The sequence below is a fragment of the Trichoderma harzianum genome (assembly GCF_003025095.1).
Source record: "Trichoderma harzianum CBS 226.95 unplaced genomic scaffold M431scaffold_4, whole genome shotgun sequence".
In the NCBI taxonomy this organism is placed as follows: domain Eukaryota; kingdom Fungi; phylum Ascomycota; class Sordariomycetes; order Hypocreales; family Hypocreaceae; genus Trichoderma; species Trichoderma harzianum.
In genome coordinates this window covers 2,435,675-2,449,769 of record NW_020209252.1, presented here as the reverse complement: position 1 = coordinate 2,449,769, position 14,095 = coordinate 2,435,675, and the positions used below count along the sequence as shown (strand labels likewise).

The 14,095-nt window shown below is 49.6% G+C and overlaps 6 protein-coding genes and 1 non-coding gene across 7 annotated transcripts; 3 read left to right on the top strand and 4 right to left on the bottom strand.

Annotated features, from left to right (window-relative positions):
• Positions 1-1,736: 1,736 nt before the first annotated feature.
• Positions 1,737-3,941, bottom strand: M431DRAFT_80142 (hypothetical protein; the record flags this gene model as incomplete). Its single annotated transcript, XM_024922907.1, has 1 exon — positions 1,737-3,941. One exon carries the CDS (start codon positions 3,939-3,941, stop codon positions 1,737-1,739), a length of 2,205 nt encoding a protein of 734 aa, XP_024776760.1.
• A 1,360-nt stretch (positions 3,942-5,301) lies between these two features.
• M431DRAFT_4165 (hypothetical protein) lies at positions 5,302-5,942 on the top strand (the record flags this gene model as incomplete). Its single annotated transcript, XM_024914983.1, has 2 exons — positions 5,302-5,383; positions 5,443-5,942. 2 exons carry the CDS (start codon positions 5,302-5,304, stop codon positions 5,940-5,942), a joined length of 582 nt encoding a protein of 193 aa, XP_024776759.1.
• A 925-nt stretch (positions 5,943-6,867) lies between these two features.
• Positions 6,868-7,734, bottom strand: M431DRAFT_80413 (hypothetical protein; the record flags this gene model as incomplete). Its single annotated transcript, XM_024922942.1, has 1 exon — positions 6,868-7,734. The coding sequence occupies one exon, from the start codon at positions 7,732-7,734 to the stop codon at positions 6,868-6,870; it is 867 nt and encodes a 288-aa protein (XP_024776758.1).
• Positions 7,735-8,886: 1,152 nt separating this feature from the next.
• M431DRAFT_t69 lies at positions 8,887-8,958 on the top strand. Its single transcript has one exon. It is a non-coding gene; the product is annotated as a tRNA-Asp (tRNA).
• A 606-nt stretch (positions 8,959-9,564) lies between these two features.
• On the bottom strand, positions 9,565-11,054 carry M431DRAFT_139953 (hypothetical protein; the record flags this gene model as incomplete). The annotated part of the gene is made up of 6 exons (XM_024912602.1): positions 9,565-9,854; positions 9,908-10,085; positions 10,141-10,259; positions 10,378-10,624; positions 10,687-10,908; positions 10,986-11,054. The coding sequence occupies 6 exons, from the start codon at positions 11,052-11,054 to the stop codon at positions 9,769-9,771; spliced, it is 921 nt and encodes a 306-aa protein (XP_024776757.1). The 3' UTR covers positions 9,565-9,768.
• A 456-nt stretch (positions 11,055-11,510) lies between these two features.
• Positions 11,511-11,883, bottom strand: M431DRAFT_43825 (hypothetical protein; the record flags this gene model as incomplete). Its single annotated transcript, XM_024915168.1, has 2 exons — positions 11,511-11,720; positions 11,803-11,883. Coding segments are annotated over 2 exons (291 nt in total), but the record flags the coding sequence as incomplete, so codon positions are not given.
• Positions 11,884-12,471: 588 nt separating this feature from the next.
• Positions 12,472-13,117, top strand: M431DRAFT_480680 (hypothetical protein; the record flags this gene model as incomplete). The annotated part of the gene is made up of 3 exons (XM_024915896.1): positions 12,472-12,552; positions 12,628-12,842; positions 12,895-13,117. 3 exons carry the CDS (start codon positions 12,472-12,474, stop codon positions 13,115-13,117), a joined length of 519 nt encoding a protein of 172 aa, XP_024776755.1.
• Between the last annotated feature and the right edge of the window lie 978 nt (positions 13,118-14,095).

Here is a 14,095-nt window from a genome sequence, read left to right as displayed (position 1 = left end):
AAGTGAGGCCACGGCTACTACATCACAATCAGGACATCCACGAGCATCATACAGTACTCCGGACATGTCAGCAGAGGTGCAACTTGCTTCAAACAAGGCAAACTACTGCGAGGCTAGATGAATCTTATCCTCTGCGCAAAGGTACCCAATTTCGTTCTAACTTGTTCTACCTCAAGGCGTAGAACGACGCGCCTTTCGATCTATGCGCTAAAGTAATCGACGCCAAAGAGGAAAGCTTTGGCGCCAATCATGCCCGACGAGAGCGTGACGGCTCAATGTACGGATACGGAATGTGAAAATGTTTCAAGAGTAAACAAGCTATGCGGTCAACTGGGGCATAACAAGTTACTAAGCTTCTATTCCAACTCCGCGGACGTGCATCATAAGATTACCTATTCTCATAGCATTGCAACGAATCGTTGCTTCCAATGTGAGTCTCTCAAAGATGCTTTGACAGTTCACCACTCTTTGATTATGGAATCCACAAGATAACAAACACATTGACTCATTCCTAAGCTAATGATAATATCATGATATAATATCATGATAAGAAAGATATTCAGATTACATGAAAATTTTGCTTCAATTATAGGGTAGGTTGCATTGAGTGCTACGCAGCTACTGCAATGCGCATTGCGTTGCATTCTGAGATCCATTGCGGCCTTTGCCGTGCTTCCCGCTCCCAACTGAGGGTTTGGCATGCAGCAATGTCCAGCAGAGTATCATTATGATGTGGCTTCTCAATAAGGATAACTTTTGCGAGCGCTGGTTTACTGTACATGATGTCTCTCGTACTTTGGTCATCTTTACTTCCTTGCTGAATACCATACCATAACACCTCCTCTTCATTGCTATCCATTACATCATGACACGTTTTCTTTCTACTGGACAAGCGAGAGAAGTTGCCTATATTAGCCGAAACAGCTTCATCTACATGTGATTATCCGCAATCATGGCTCTGCCGCCATACCTCTTGCCCAATCCATCTCCGACTTGGCCAATATTGCTAGCCAGTACTACAATATCAAGAATATAAGTCATACGAACTAGAGAGCTACAATGTCTTACTCTCCAGACAAACTACTGGGTAGGTACGAGTACTCTCCGTTATTACAGGGTACCGTACCACATCCGTCCCTCCATGTCTTAGAGCCGCATATTTCGCCTTGCTCCAAAACCTGCACCTGCAGAGTACACACCCTCTTCTCAAGATTAGCTCAAAACCGCCACACTCAACAACAAACGTTCTTTCTCCAAAGAACTACCATATTCGGAAACATCCTCTTCTTAGCTGCTGTTCTGGAAGCTTCTGTGTTTTTTACCTACATGGAGACATATGGTGAGAGAATCTGAAAGTACCCAGGGAGGCTCAGCTTGAATGACGACATTTGCGTGAGTATTGTAGTGACTGGCTAATTTAGTAATAGTGACTGATAGTTTACGAATGATGGGGCGATGTTTATGACAAAATATCGCTATTAATAGGTAGGTAAGGACAGGTCTGTACCATGTGGATATGGAGACTATATGTTCCCGTCCCCGAATGTATCAATCCCAGCCATGCCAACTGCTACTCGCAAAATGGTGTGTATATATGTCCACCAAAAAAGCTGCGAACAAGCATGGTCAAATCTAAACGCTAAATGCCTTCAAGTAGCCGCTGATCCTTTCAAGATGTTGATCCTCCAAGATTGATCGTCCAAAGAGATTGGTCTTGCCATCTCAATGCATGCTTCTTAGTCATCCTCCAGCCCATATTCATTATCCATATCAGGATCATCCTCGTCATACCCTCCCTCGTATTCACCACCCCCTCCAAACTCTTCGCCCTCACCAAACTCTTCTGGCTCCTCGTAGTCTTCCTCCTCCCCATGCTCCTGGACATCATCACCAGCGACACTCTCATCAGGTGCCTCGCTGGCGTCATCGTCGGCACCAAAGGTACTGCCAGCAATGCTAGTTTTCCGGCTCGTTGCCGCAGATCCAAGTCCTGCATTTGGTATATCGAAAATGCTGCGAATGGCATCGTAGTTGATCCTCTTGGACCACGCTCGGTCTTTGGCCACGCCAATGGCGGCTTCGGCAGCGGAGCTGGCAGGACTTGTCTGGCCCTCTCCCATCCTGGCACGCTTTCTCCTCTTGCGAGTCTGCTTGGGCCGTTCCGCCTCCATTTTTCGTCGAAACACTTTTTCTTGGTGCTTCCTGAGCCAATCTTTGTTTTGATTCACCCAGATAATCTCCTTTATCCGTGCTTCTTCTGGTGATAGCAGACAGTTGATGACCTCGGGGTCGTCGGCAAATTCATCTTCGGTGACATCGGCTGCCATGGACACCTCCTTTTGTGGTTGTTGTTGACGAGCCCAGAGCGAGTGAATTCGAGCTCGCTGTTCGGCATTAGAATATGCAAGGGCGTGTTCATAAGTAAGTGGATCGTTGAAAATCTCTTCAATGACTCCTTCAAGCTCCTGCTCATCCTGCTCCCATTCTTCGTTAATCGGAAGCTGAGGCTTGGCCTTTTTGCCTTTGCCCCGGCCACCAGATTCCTGGTCATCAATTTCTTCTTCTAATGCATCTCCGAATTCTTCGGCAAGATCCTCTAGGCCTTCGACTTCATCATCATTTTCATTCTTTGAAGGGTTCAGATTGATGTTTCCTTGAGGAATCTGCGAAGGTAAAGGAGGTATAATGAATCCATCAGCATCTCGGCGATAGTTGACTTCAGGTGCTTTAGATAGATCTGCCCCTCCTTCTATATGTCGCTTAAGTGGTGCATGTTCTGCATGTTCTGGTATAGGCTGTACAGGATCTTCGCCCGTGATCCCGCGCTTGCGTTTTCGTGATTTTTCTTCCGCCTTCTTCCTGTACTCATCCGATTTTCGATAGAAAGAAGGTGGATCATGTGAACTCTCTAAGAAATCTTGTTTCAAAAAGTCTTCCACTGACATGCGACTTGATTCGGTGTTATTGAATTCTTGTAGTCGGTTCTGAATAGTGTGATTTGTGACCTTGACGATGTAAACGACTTCTCGAATCGTTCGTCGAAAGTTGTGCATACGTGCAGCCATGAGCAGACAGGCGCCGCAAATACCAGAGGGTCGACGGCCCATGACCATCCAATCCCTGCTCATTCGCTTGACCAGTCGAACCGCATCCTCGGCGACCTTGGCTGTGTCTTGGTGAAACTCCATCTTTGTGGCAAATCTCCAAATGAGATCTTCGGGATATACCGGGATCAGTCCATCAGTTCCAATCGGTACCACTTCGTTCAGCTTCTTAAAGATTCGTCCCAACTTGAATACGTTGAGCTGGACCAGATCGGCCAAATCGATGAGCATGACTTTGCAAGGCGGCTCGGCACGGCAAGCAGCATAAAGGCAAACAGCCGCAACACTCGCCAGCGTGCGTCCCTGGATGAAGTTGGCGCTAGATGCAAGCTTGAAGACCTGCGTGCCTGCAGTGACAAGACTATCGCTGATGTTGAGCTGCTGGGCATAACCTTGCATAAGACCTCTTGCCTCCCGGATGCTCTTCTCTCTGTCTTCGCTGCCACCCACTCTCCTAAAAGCAGGTCCCATGCCCCTAACACCAGCCTGATCAGCACCGACAAAGGTTCCCTGCACCATGGCAGCTCCGGACGACGTCTCGCCGAATTGCACCTCGGACACAATGTTGCTATCATCAGCGACACGACCGCAAGTCTGGCAAGTCCCGTCGACGACGTTGGGCTTCGGACAGGCCTTGTTGGCACACTGCTGATGGGCCGGGGTGACCACGCCTGGCCTCTGCGTTGACGAAAGACGTGCTGCTGCTTGGGCCGCATGACGGCGTTCTTCACGCTCACGGAGGGCCCGGACGGGATTTGGTCTAGCAAAGCGAGGTTTTGAAGGGCCGCTGCCCAGGCCTGCTGGCCGTTTTGCCGGCGCTGGTGTGAGAAACGACATGGCGGCTACCGCTATGCTGCTGATAGCCGTGTCTGGATATAAAGCAATGCGTCGATGAGGCGATGGATGATGAGTCGCGATAAAAGTTGTAAGTGAGAAGTGAGTATCGATAAACAAAAAATATTCCGGTCCACAACAGAAGTTGCTCTTCTTCCCTCCTCCGCGCAAATCCGGTTCTCACGGGAAACTGTTTATCCTCTGGAAAAGGCTTATCATCCGTTTCTCAAAGGTCATGAGCGCAAGCGATACAAAGCAAATCTGAGGCCCAAAAAAATGCTGCTTCGTGAATCCCGATGATGATAAAAATCCGTCGTCGCGCTCTGGTGGGCAGAAGAAAATGAAGAGAAAAAAAAGTTGGGCGGGGCCCTCGCCCGAAATTGACTATGGCGGGATTAGAGTGGCCGAGTGGGGAAGAGGCACGAAAAAATGTGCAAATTCAGTTTTGCCCAGCAGAGTTTCCAGTCACGGCAGTGGTCCTGGTTCGAGGCGGCCGCCGGTTCGAATCTCGACGCCTCAAAGTTTTTTTCGAGCTGGCAAAAGGGCGTAAACAGCTTTATTCGAGATGCGAGAGAGTATAAGACAACAGCCTGCGCAGTTTTTGTTGCGCAGAATTGCAGCCGCGAGCTCGTTGCAGAGTCGAAAGCGAAATGCTCTCAGCCCAAGGCAAAACTTTGACTCTTTACTCACAAAGGTTCTGTCGGTCCGACCGCTTAATTATCGGCTCAACCCGCATATAATTTCGTTGTCACCATGACTCCCATCCCGCGCCCTCTGTCCCGCATGCGTCACTGAAACTACGGTTTTTGCCGGGTTGAGCATCCTCTTCGCTGTGGCTGTGTACATTGTACTCGAGTAACAAGCAGAATATTCATTGTCGTAACTTTGGCAAAAAGAGGAAATTTCAAAGTGACGTCTGATTTAGAGGATTATGTTCTCCAAATGCTGTCCCGTTCCCCGACATTCCCCGTCCACACGCGATTCGTATACTCCATCTTCCCCCACCTTTGACATTTCCCCGATCGCTGAGCAACGAGGACTTGCCCCAGAAGCTAAAAAACGATCTAAATGTTAAAGAGCAACATTGTAGAGTTGCGGAGTATTTGTCAAGAAAACAGCAGTATAGGCCGGTGAAATAGTACTTGGCATCTGACTTGACCTTATTAGTTACCCCGATTTAAAGGCTGTGGACACGATGTAGAGGGGCAGAGATGATGTGAGGCATCTCCATCAGCTCATGTTATAAAAGCTCACAAACCATCCGCTCTAGTTTCTCTAGTTCTACACACACTAAATCCTCTGTAAATCCAGCTTGTCCATCATCGTATCTCATTTCATCAATTTATTGTAACAAATCATCACCATGGCTGACTCTACATTTACCTTTTCTGCCCCAGCCAACACCGACGTCTGGAAGAAACCCCCTTCTCACGACGTCTTCACCGGTAACCTCCTCCACCACATATCCATGATGCAAACAACTAACTCACCCTTCTCCATCCAGCCCCCTACAAATCCCTCTCCAAAAACCCCTTCCCCCAGTTCAAATCCGCCTCCATCACATTCACCTCAACATACACCCACCAATTCGACCAAGCCGGCATCGTCCTCATCTTCACCAAGCCCTCCCTCCCGCGCAAGTGGATCAAGGCCGGCGTCGAGCACTTCAACGGCCAACCTCGCCTCTCCACCGTCTGCTGCGACAACTGGGCCGACTGGAGCGTCGCCGACGCCTCTTCCGCCGCGGAGATCCAGGCCGGGCGCAAGGCCGTCACCATTCTGGTCGAGAGGCTGGATGCCCATGATGGGTCGTGCTTGTGGGTGTATCGCGTCGATGGCGAGGAAAAGGTTCCGATGAGGGAGATTAATTGGCCTTTTGGGGATAATGGTGGCCAAGGGTGGGAGCTTGAGATTGGTGCTCTGATTGCGAGACCGGCCAAGGATACGACGGATAGCTTGGAGGCCAAGTTTCAAGATTTCCAAGTCAAGTGGGATTCTGCATAAATTGCTAGTTGTCTACATGTAGCAAGGTCATACACACTGAGCGTGATTTTACGACTTCTCAAATTAAAAACATGGCATTCACGTTGGCAAGGAACAAAGCATGTGAGGTGCGAAATTGTCTCATTAACCTCGACCCTGACGCGGAACTCATGTCAGGGAGGACCGCTAGCGACCCTGTAGAATATTTTCTCTTTTTTTTTTGGCCTGCGTTGCGCCCCCAGGGCTGTGCAGCGTTTCTCATGTCTTCGTTAAAAGGGAAAAAAGAAGAAAGAAAGAGCAAAAGCCAGAGGCACGCTCTGAATGTCCAATCTTGTCCGAGATGTTAACAATACTCGATCCGTAAGCAAATGCCTTGTCCAGGTAATTGAAGTCTTCCATTTTATCCATTTCGTAAGTTGTATCCAAAGCCCAAAAAGAAACCCGTTAATGCCGAAGCAAACCAAGCAAAATCCCGTTCTGAAAAAGCCTCCCGGGCTGTCATTTTCCCCCATCTTTTATCATGGTGCTGTAGATTTGTATCAAAATCCCGAAAACTTGGCAAGAAAACACCAAGGACGCGATCTAGCGCCGTAGAATGAAAGCAGAGTGGAGTTCCGAGACTTGGAATAAAGCCAAGATATGTGCAAAACACACTCAATGCAAGCAGTCCGTACAAAAAAAGATTGCGGCCCGTAGATGAAGCAATGATAAGACTCCCGTAAATTTGCACTCATCAGAACATCAGACAACCAAAAAGCGGTAAAAGAAAAAGAAAAGCAATGAAAAAGCAACCAAATGCCTGCTCGAGCTTATATCGATCCGATTTACCATGTTGAGTTTTTTTTTATATTTTTTTGTTTTTTTAATCCTCCGCTTTCCAACGGCTGTTGTATGTACTCAGCCCATGCCGAAAAGCAAAAGTCGTTCTTTCATCGTTGTGCCCTATTTATACAGTCTTGGGCGAACGGTTATTAGTGACGTCAATGACGTCGTCCAAGTGGTTGCACATGGCAACGAACAAGTCGAAGAACAGCTTGCTGCCGCCGGCCTCCATCTCAGCTTGCATGGTGCCGCTGCGCTTAAACGTCTTGCGGCAGCGGATGATCAGAGCAAGGTAGTGAGCACGGAGGCGACTGTCCGAATCAGGCGTGTTGGCATAAGCGTACTGGGCAGACCGCAGGATGGTGCCGACGTCGATGCCGGCATGTAGCCCTTGCTTGCGCAGAGCCAGACGCTTCAGCTCCTCGAGGCCGTACCTGTCGGCGGCACAGTAGATGACTGTGTCACGCAGGATCTCGGCCCCCACGCTGGAGAGATAGACGGCGGCATCGGAGCCCGTGCCGTTGTCAGGGGTTGGTGGTGGCTTCTGAGGAGTCCTCATGCGGTCCTCGAGCTCCCAGGAGTTACGGTGCCTGTTGTGAACCAGGCGCGGATAGTAGTCTCCCTTGTAGAGATACTCGAGCACGGCCGAGAAGATCTCGGGCTCCTCATCGGGAAGGGAGATTCTCTTGTTCATGGCATCAGACGAGTCCTTGCTGCAAGCCGCCTCGAAAAAGGGCGACTGGCTGAGGACATCCTCGTGTGCCGCAAACAGACGTCCCTCGCGGCCAATGGTAAGGGTGACAATCGGCGAGGGCGTGATGTTGATAGGCTGAGCGGGTGCCGCTTCGTGCTCTATGATAGAGCTCTGCAGCTTAGACACCTTTGCTTTGACATGCTCCTTGGCGGAGCTTGGCTTCTTTAGTCTTTGAGCCTTGTCCACCCGGTTCTGGTTCTGGTGTTGGTCCTGAGACCGGAATGCACGCTTGAACATTTTGGCGGGTATATATTTGAACTGGCTAAAGAAAGAGGTGTCTTTGTGGGAGATGTGTTGGCTGTGCATAAGATATGACGCTCTGACTCTCACAGTCTGCAGAAGACTAGCATATAGATTGACTTAAGAGAGCGACGAATAAAGGAATGAGCGGATGGATTGGGAAAGCGAGATGATGTGAATGATGAATGAATGAATGAATGACGCACAAAAAGGAAAAACGATTGTCGGGGTCCGGGCGCGACAAGACCACCTTCTTATAATCAAGAAGATGACCCTTTCGCGAGAGTATTTGCGACCCTATCTGGCTTGCGTGTGGGGGAGGAGAAGAAGCAGAAGACAGAAGAGGCAGAATGGGCACGGATCCACTATTTGTACCTCTGATGGCCGCCGACAGGTACCGATTGACCGTGAATCTCGCAGCCGGAATTGCTGTCACAGCCACGGCGGCAGCCAGCGTCAGAACAGGTACCCAGTACTTGGGCCGCCGAGGGAAAGCTACCGCCGCGCGGGTTGCCGACACCTGGGCTGGGGCGTGTGTTGTACTGTGGCCATGCAGGTCGACATCATCCAATTGGTAGTGGCAGGGCTGGGCAGATGACTGGACGGAATGGTCGAGTCTACTGTATCGCCCCTCACGGATGAATACTCGAACTCGTACAGTACAGCAGAAAGGGGAGAGATAAGTGCAGCTGCTGCTCGCCACCAATCGGGGAACAGGAGCAGCTGAATAACACGGCGAGCCAAATCAATGGGCAACAAGTGTCGTGAACAAGAGCACGCCCGACCTGAGCACCGAATCAGGAAATGTCTCTCCCTCTCTCTCTCTTCACTCCCTGCGTATGTATCTATACTGAGACAGACAAGGCATTATCTACAGTGCAATATTAAGATCAAACAAGTCATATCGCATCAGGAGACTCGGTCATTTGTTGCTCCGAGTCACTCTTCTTTCTCTTTTACTTTTTTACTCATTGTTATCGGTATACATTACCTCCCTACAATGCATTACAGCATCTCCCTCACAAAAGAGAGTCATCCACTAATAGGACACACACTCTCTTGCCCTGAAGCTAAATATAGCCAAATAGCAACTCGCTCTCCCATCGAAGCGACCCACACTTCCTACAGCAGCCATCAGGTTGTTTACATTCTTCCGTAGTATAGTGGTCAGTATGCAAGCTTGTCACGCTTGAGACCCGGGTTCAATTCCCGGCGGGAGAGAAGAAACCGCCAGCTTCGAAATCTTTTTTTGCCCGTTCCTCCTTACTTTTTTTCCTCATCAAAACATCGTCCAAAGTAAAATGCCCTTCACTTCCCTTTCCCTCCCATCATTTTTGCCAACATCACCCCCTCCCCTCCTTGATTTGGAAATGGCACGCGCTTCATTGGGCGGGCATCTTGCTGGTACCTCTACCACGTGGTCCCGCCAAACCCCTCTTCCAAACCTGTAGGGACAAAGTACCTGTGACGTGTTCCATGGAGGGGTTTGGCGGCCCCGAACTTCTCATCGCCTCACCCTCACCCTCACCCTCACCCTCACACTGAATCGCCCATGGCAACGTTTCGTTTCGTCCCCTGCGATCCAAACGCCGTCTGCCACGCATCCACCCATCTTGACGTGACCAAACAGATGACCAGGCGCAATGGGCGTGTCGACGTGTACGAGTACCGACCATCTGCACCGCCTGTTTCAACTCCCATCTCCTACGTCTACAGTCTACGGGGAACCCATGCAAGCAGCGCATCATGTCAGCAGTAGAAGGTTGTGGATTGGTTCTAGTCAGGAACGCAAGCACTTCTAAAATTGGTTCTAGGTTAAAGAGAATACTCTAGAGCTGCTCTCCCCACACTGACAGCTCATCAATGAGGCTTTTTCATAGGGCGAAACCACTGCCGCCGACCATCGGTCAGGACCCTTGATGCGTCACACTACCATGAGATGCCTCCGATTCCTCCAGATTCAAAGAGTCACCATCATTACCCCTCCTTTTGGTACAGCAATCATCATTACCCCTCCATCGACTCTCGCATCTAGGCCCCAAGACCTTCTTGAATGATGACGTGGGGTCGAACCAGCGACTCTCGGATGCCAACGAAGCCCTGCATGAAGATGTACACTGTGACCATCGTCAGTCGTCTCAACACAAGGACGGCAGATATAGGGCCTTACTAATTGGAGCCAAAAGGACGAAGCCGATGGCGTATGCCGTCACCGCTTCTTGGGAGCCGGCCTCTGCTGGATCAAGCCAGAAAAAGGGGTATATGCCAGTGGCGGCGTGCCCAATGTAGGCCCAGCCAAGGTAGAGGCCGGCAAAGACCATGAGGGCGAAGAGGTAGGCACTGATTGTCTAGCGGCACGTTAGTTTGGCATTTGGCAGCAGTGACTCGCATTGCTCAACTCACCGAGGGGCGTCTGATGCTGTTGAGGAAGAGTATCTCAAACACCATGATGATTGACGTGATCCCGAACAGGTTGACAATGGCAAAAGCCTTGAGCCACCCTTCGCCAAAAATGTCGCTGACTGGAGAGTCATGTTAGCAGAGTCTTCTACCGAAGCCATGAGAAGATGGCCCTACATGGTGTGTTGGGTGCAGCTGCTAGAAAGCCATTGCCGTCTCCATTGCCATTATTTCCATTACCATTATCATCATCCCCAGTGCCGCCATTATCGTTGTTCTCCAAGTCATACGGTCGCGTAATGAACCAGTAAATTACCGTGTTCATGAACGAAAAGACGACAGTAGTAATGTAAAACAGCGTAAAGTAAAACTGCTGGCGTAGGCTAGCCAGGTTTCTGGGCAGAGACATGACGTTCACAACCCATGATTCAATGCCTCCCTCGATTTCTTCAGGGTCCGGATAGTACAAGTGGGTGAAAGTCCACGACTGCAATCACAAACCCACGTTAGACACTGTGACAACTCGACGAGGTTGTGCATTTGACCTACAAACGTGATTATAAAGTACAAGAGAACCATGGCGCCGCTGATGATGGCAAAGTCGAAGAAGAGGCGAGCATTTGTTTCACCTGGTGCGGCGTCTGTAGTCTCGTAATTCAAAACCAAGATGGAAGCGGCGATGAGATATGCGAGAATGAGGCCGCGGAAGAAGACGAGCACATTTTGCGGTATGAAGCACCATGGAGAATGGCTAGCACGGAGGAAAACAGGCTGTTCACGACGACTCTTTAGTAGAGAACCAACACCGCATAGATGTTGCACTGTAGAAACAAACAGCATGTACTCACATGGTCCTGTAGAAGAGCTCGGCCGGCTGAGAGCTCGTTGCTGCCAACGAGTAGAGGCGTGGAATCCATTGTTTTGCTGAAATAGTATAATTACCAAAGTAGAAGATGTGTGTAGCACAGTACCACCGTAATGATGCTTCAAAGAATAAGCTCCGCTCCGATCAAGTCGTGGAGCTGAGGAGGTGAATATGAGGAGATGTTTTGCGATAGGTTAGAGTCACAGCGGCATGACAAGGGAGAGATGATGGATGCTGTTGCGAGAAAAGTGTCCATCCAAAATAAAACAGGAGATTACATGTAAACAACAGTTCGTGAATGGGGAAAGAGAGTTGCGATAGTTGATGTGGAAGGTTCGAGGGCAAGATGCTTTCAAGTAGCCATTGAAACGGAAGGCGAAATGAAGCTTCACTTCTTCGCATTGTTTGATGATACTGTATTTGGTTTCCTTGTTATACAATTGTTATACACTCAGCAACGTCGTAACTGATTGTCCAGACGTTCCGCAGCAGGTCAATCCCGTTCTCTTCAGTCGTTCCTCTTATGCGAACTTGCCGCGCCCTCCTTCTGCATACCCTCGCACCCAGTCAACTTTCCAGCCCACTCTTCGGCCTTTCCATATCCCTGGTTGGGATCCCTCTTTTCACCGGCCTTTTTCAGGGCTTCGAGGGCGGCTGCTTTATCCTGTGCTCCCGATGCGGACCAGGCTTGCGAGCCGCTGATACTGCCAATGGTTGCCTGTAAGAGAGGAAATTGGTTAGTGGATGATGATACAGGTCGAGCAGTGAACACAGTAGCTTTGCAATGATGGAACTCATACCTCTCCGACGCCTTTGATATACTGCGCATGAGCACCCATCAGGCCCGCCTCTCCTTGCTGCTGCTGGCTGTTGTTGTTGTTGTTGTTGTTATTGCCACCCTCCATGATTGCAATTGTAGTATAATATCTGCCTCTAGGGTATGTAATTGGATTGGTATGATTTGGCTTTGGACGGCGATGGAATTTGGTACAATTCTCAGTTTCACTGTTGAAGATGGTATCTTTGTAGTGACCGGAGCAGCTGGAACAACAAAAGACGTCTGTCCTCGATTTATACCGCCCGTCCCAACCTCTAGATTGCAAGCGATGACATACAGGCTTTCGATGGCTTCCTTGTCAATGACATCAGATTCGCTCTCCGCAGATCGAGCTCGAGTCCCGAAGCCTCCAAAAACAGCAATGAGGTACGTACCGAGCAGGCTTGAAGCACCGGTGGGACCCACAGCCCAACGCAGCATCTGATTGGCTTGAGAGCTTCCAAAGAGCCACCATGTCCAGATCGTTGCCCATTAATTGAATTTGGGACCCAATGCATTGTCATCAGACCACCACATAAACAAACATCCAGCTTCAGTTGTTTATATCTTGGCCATTCTCCCCAGCAGTAAACCTCTTCTTTCTCAACTCGACACTCCTCATCCAAATCACTACGAAGAGAGAGAGGCGAAAATGTTTGCAGGTCTCCAGAACCCGCGGAATTTCGCCGCCCAGCTCATGAACTTTGGGCTGGTGCTGTCCACAGCATTCATGGTGCGTTGCTGTGCTGATCCGTCACAGACCCCTTCTGAACTGTGGGACGAAGCTAACTGATTGCTTGAATAATAGATGTGGAAAGGACTCTCCATCGTCTCTGATTCTCCCTCTCCCATCGTCGTCGTTCTCAGTGGCAGCATGGAGCCGGCATTCCAACGAGGCGATCTGCTCTTGCTCTGGAACCGCGAATTGATCAGCGAAACTTCGGTCGGAGAGATTGTCGTCTACAACGTAAAGGATAAGGACATTCCCATTGTTCATCGAGTCGTGCGGAAATTCGGTCATGGGTAGGTAAAGCCCTGCCATCTACCTAGTCATGTTCGCTAACACCTTTACCAGCGACAAGGCAAAGTTTCTTACAAAGGGAGACAACAACGTGGCAGACGACACTGAGCTCTTTGCCAAGGGTCAAGACTACCTGGAGCGCACCGACATCATCGGCAGCGTGATTGCATATGTACCTTTTGTCGGCTATGTCACCATCCTGCTGTCGGAATACCCATGGTTGAAAACGGTAATGCTGGGCATAATGGGCCTCATGGTGGTGTTACAACGGGAATAAAATATGATGCCGATAATATGGCGAATTCAAAGAAATTGGACTGCAGTCAAGATGCAAAGGATAACCGGTATGCCAGCCATTCACGATATTCTTTTGACAGGCGCTAAAGATTTCCTAGGCGGCTCTGGGTCCAAAGTGGCATGGATATCAATAGAGTGATAGATTTTGAGGCCACCTATGCTTTGATGATTCGGCAATGGGGAATGTCGGCTCGACTGATAAAGCCATTTTCTAGGTTCACGACGCGCTCTTGCATGTCCCATACGAGCTTTGGGACATGAAGGATCGTCTCGAGAACCTTGAAAATGGCTTTGGCGTTCGAACTGGCACTTCCCATTGCCCTGCCCCGTTGCACAGACTCGAGACTGATGTGCGACGAGGAGGAGATTTGCTCGCATCAGCGTTTTGCCTTGAGCCATGGCGGCTGGTGACACTGGCCTGTTCTTGTTTTACGAGTACTCCCAAAGCAGAGAGACTCCATAAAAGCTGGATGCCGCCTCTTTAGCTGCACAGCCTAGAAGCATGTTAGCTGCGGTTAATAGCAGCGCTTGGCTACAGGAGTCGCTTCATGGATGTGGATCCTCCTCGCCACCATTTATCGTGCATTTTTTTTTTAAACACATGGGGGGCCTTGGCCCAATTTCCCCGTTGCTCAGCCGTGCTGCTGCCTTTAATAGCCTGGGCGCGCCGGCCCTCGCTTTGATGTTGGTTGATTCCCATTTCTTCTCGTACTGTAGTCATTCGCTTTGTCGTTCGTTTTCGCAGCGCAAATCTCGCAGCCCAAGTCTGGGATATACACTCGCTTTTGTAACACTTTTGGTTACAGCCCGTCGTTTCGTTTTGCACGCCCTTCGTTTCACTGCGCTTTTACTCGATAGTTGATTTTGCCCGTCTGAGGAGATTTGCGTCGCTTCTATACACCAGCACGCACTCTATTTATCCTTCTTTGCAGCTCTTTGCCATTTCAACTCCATTTCT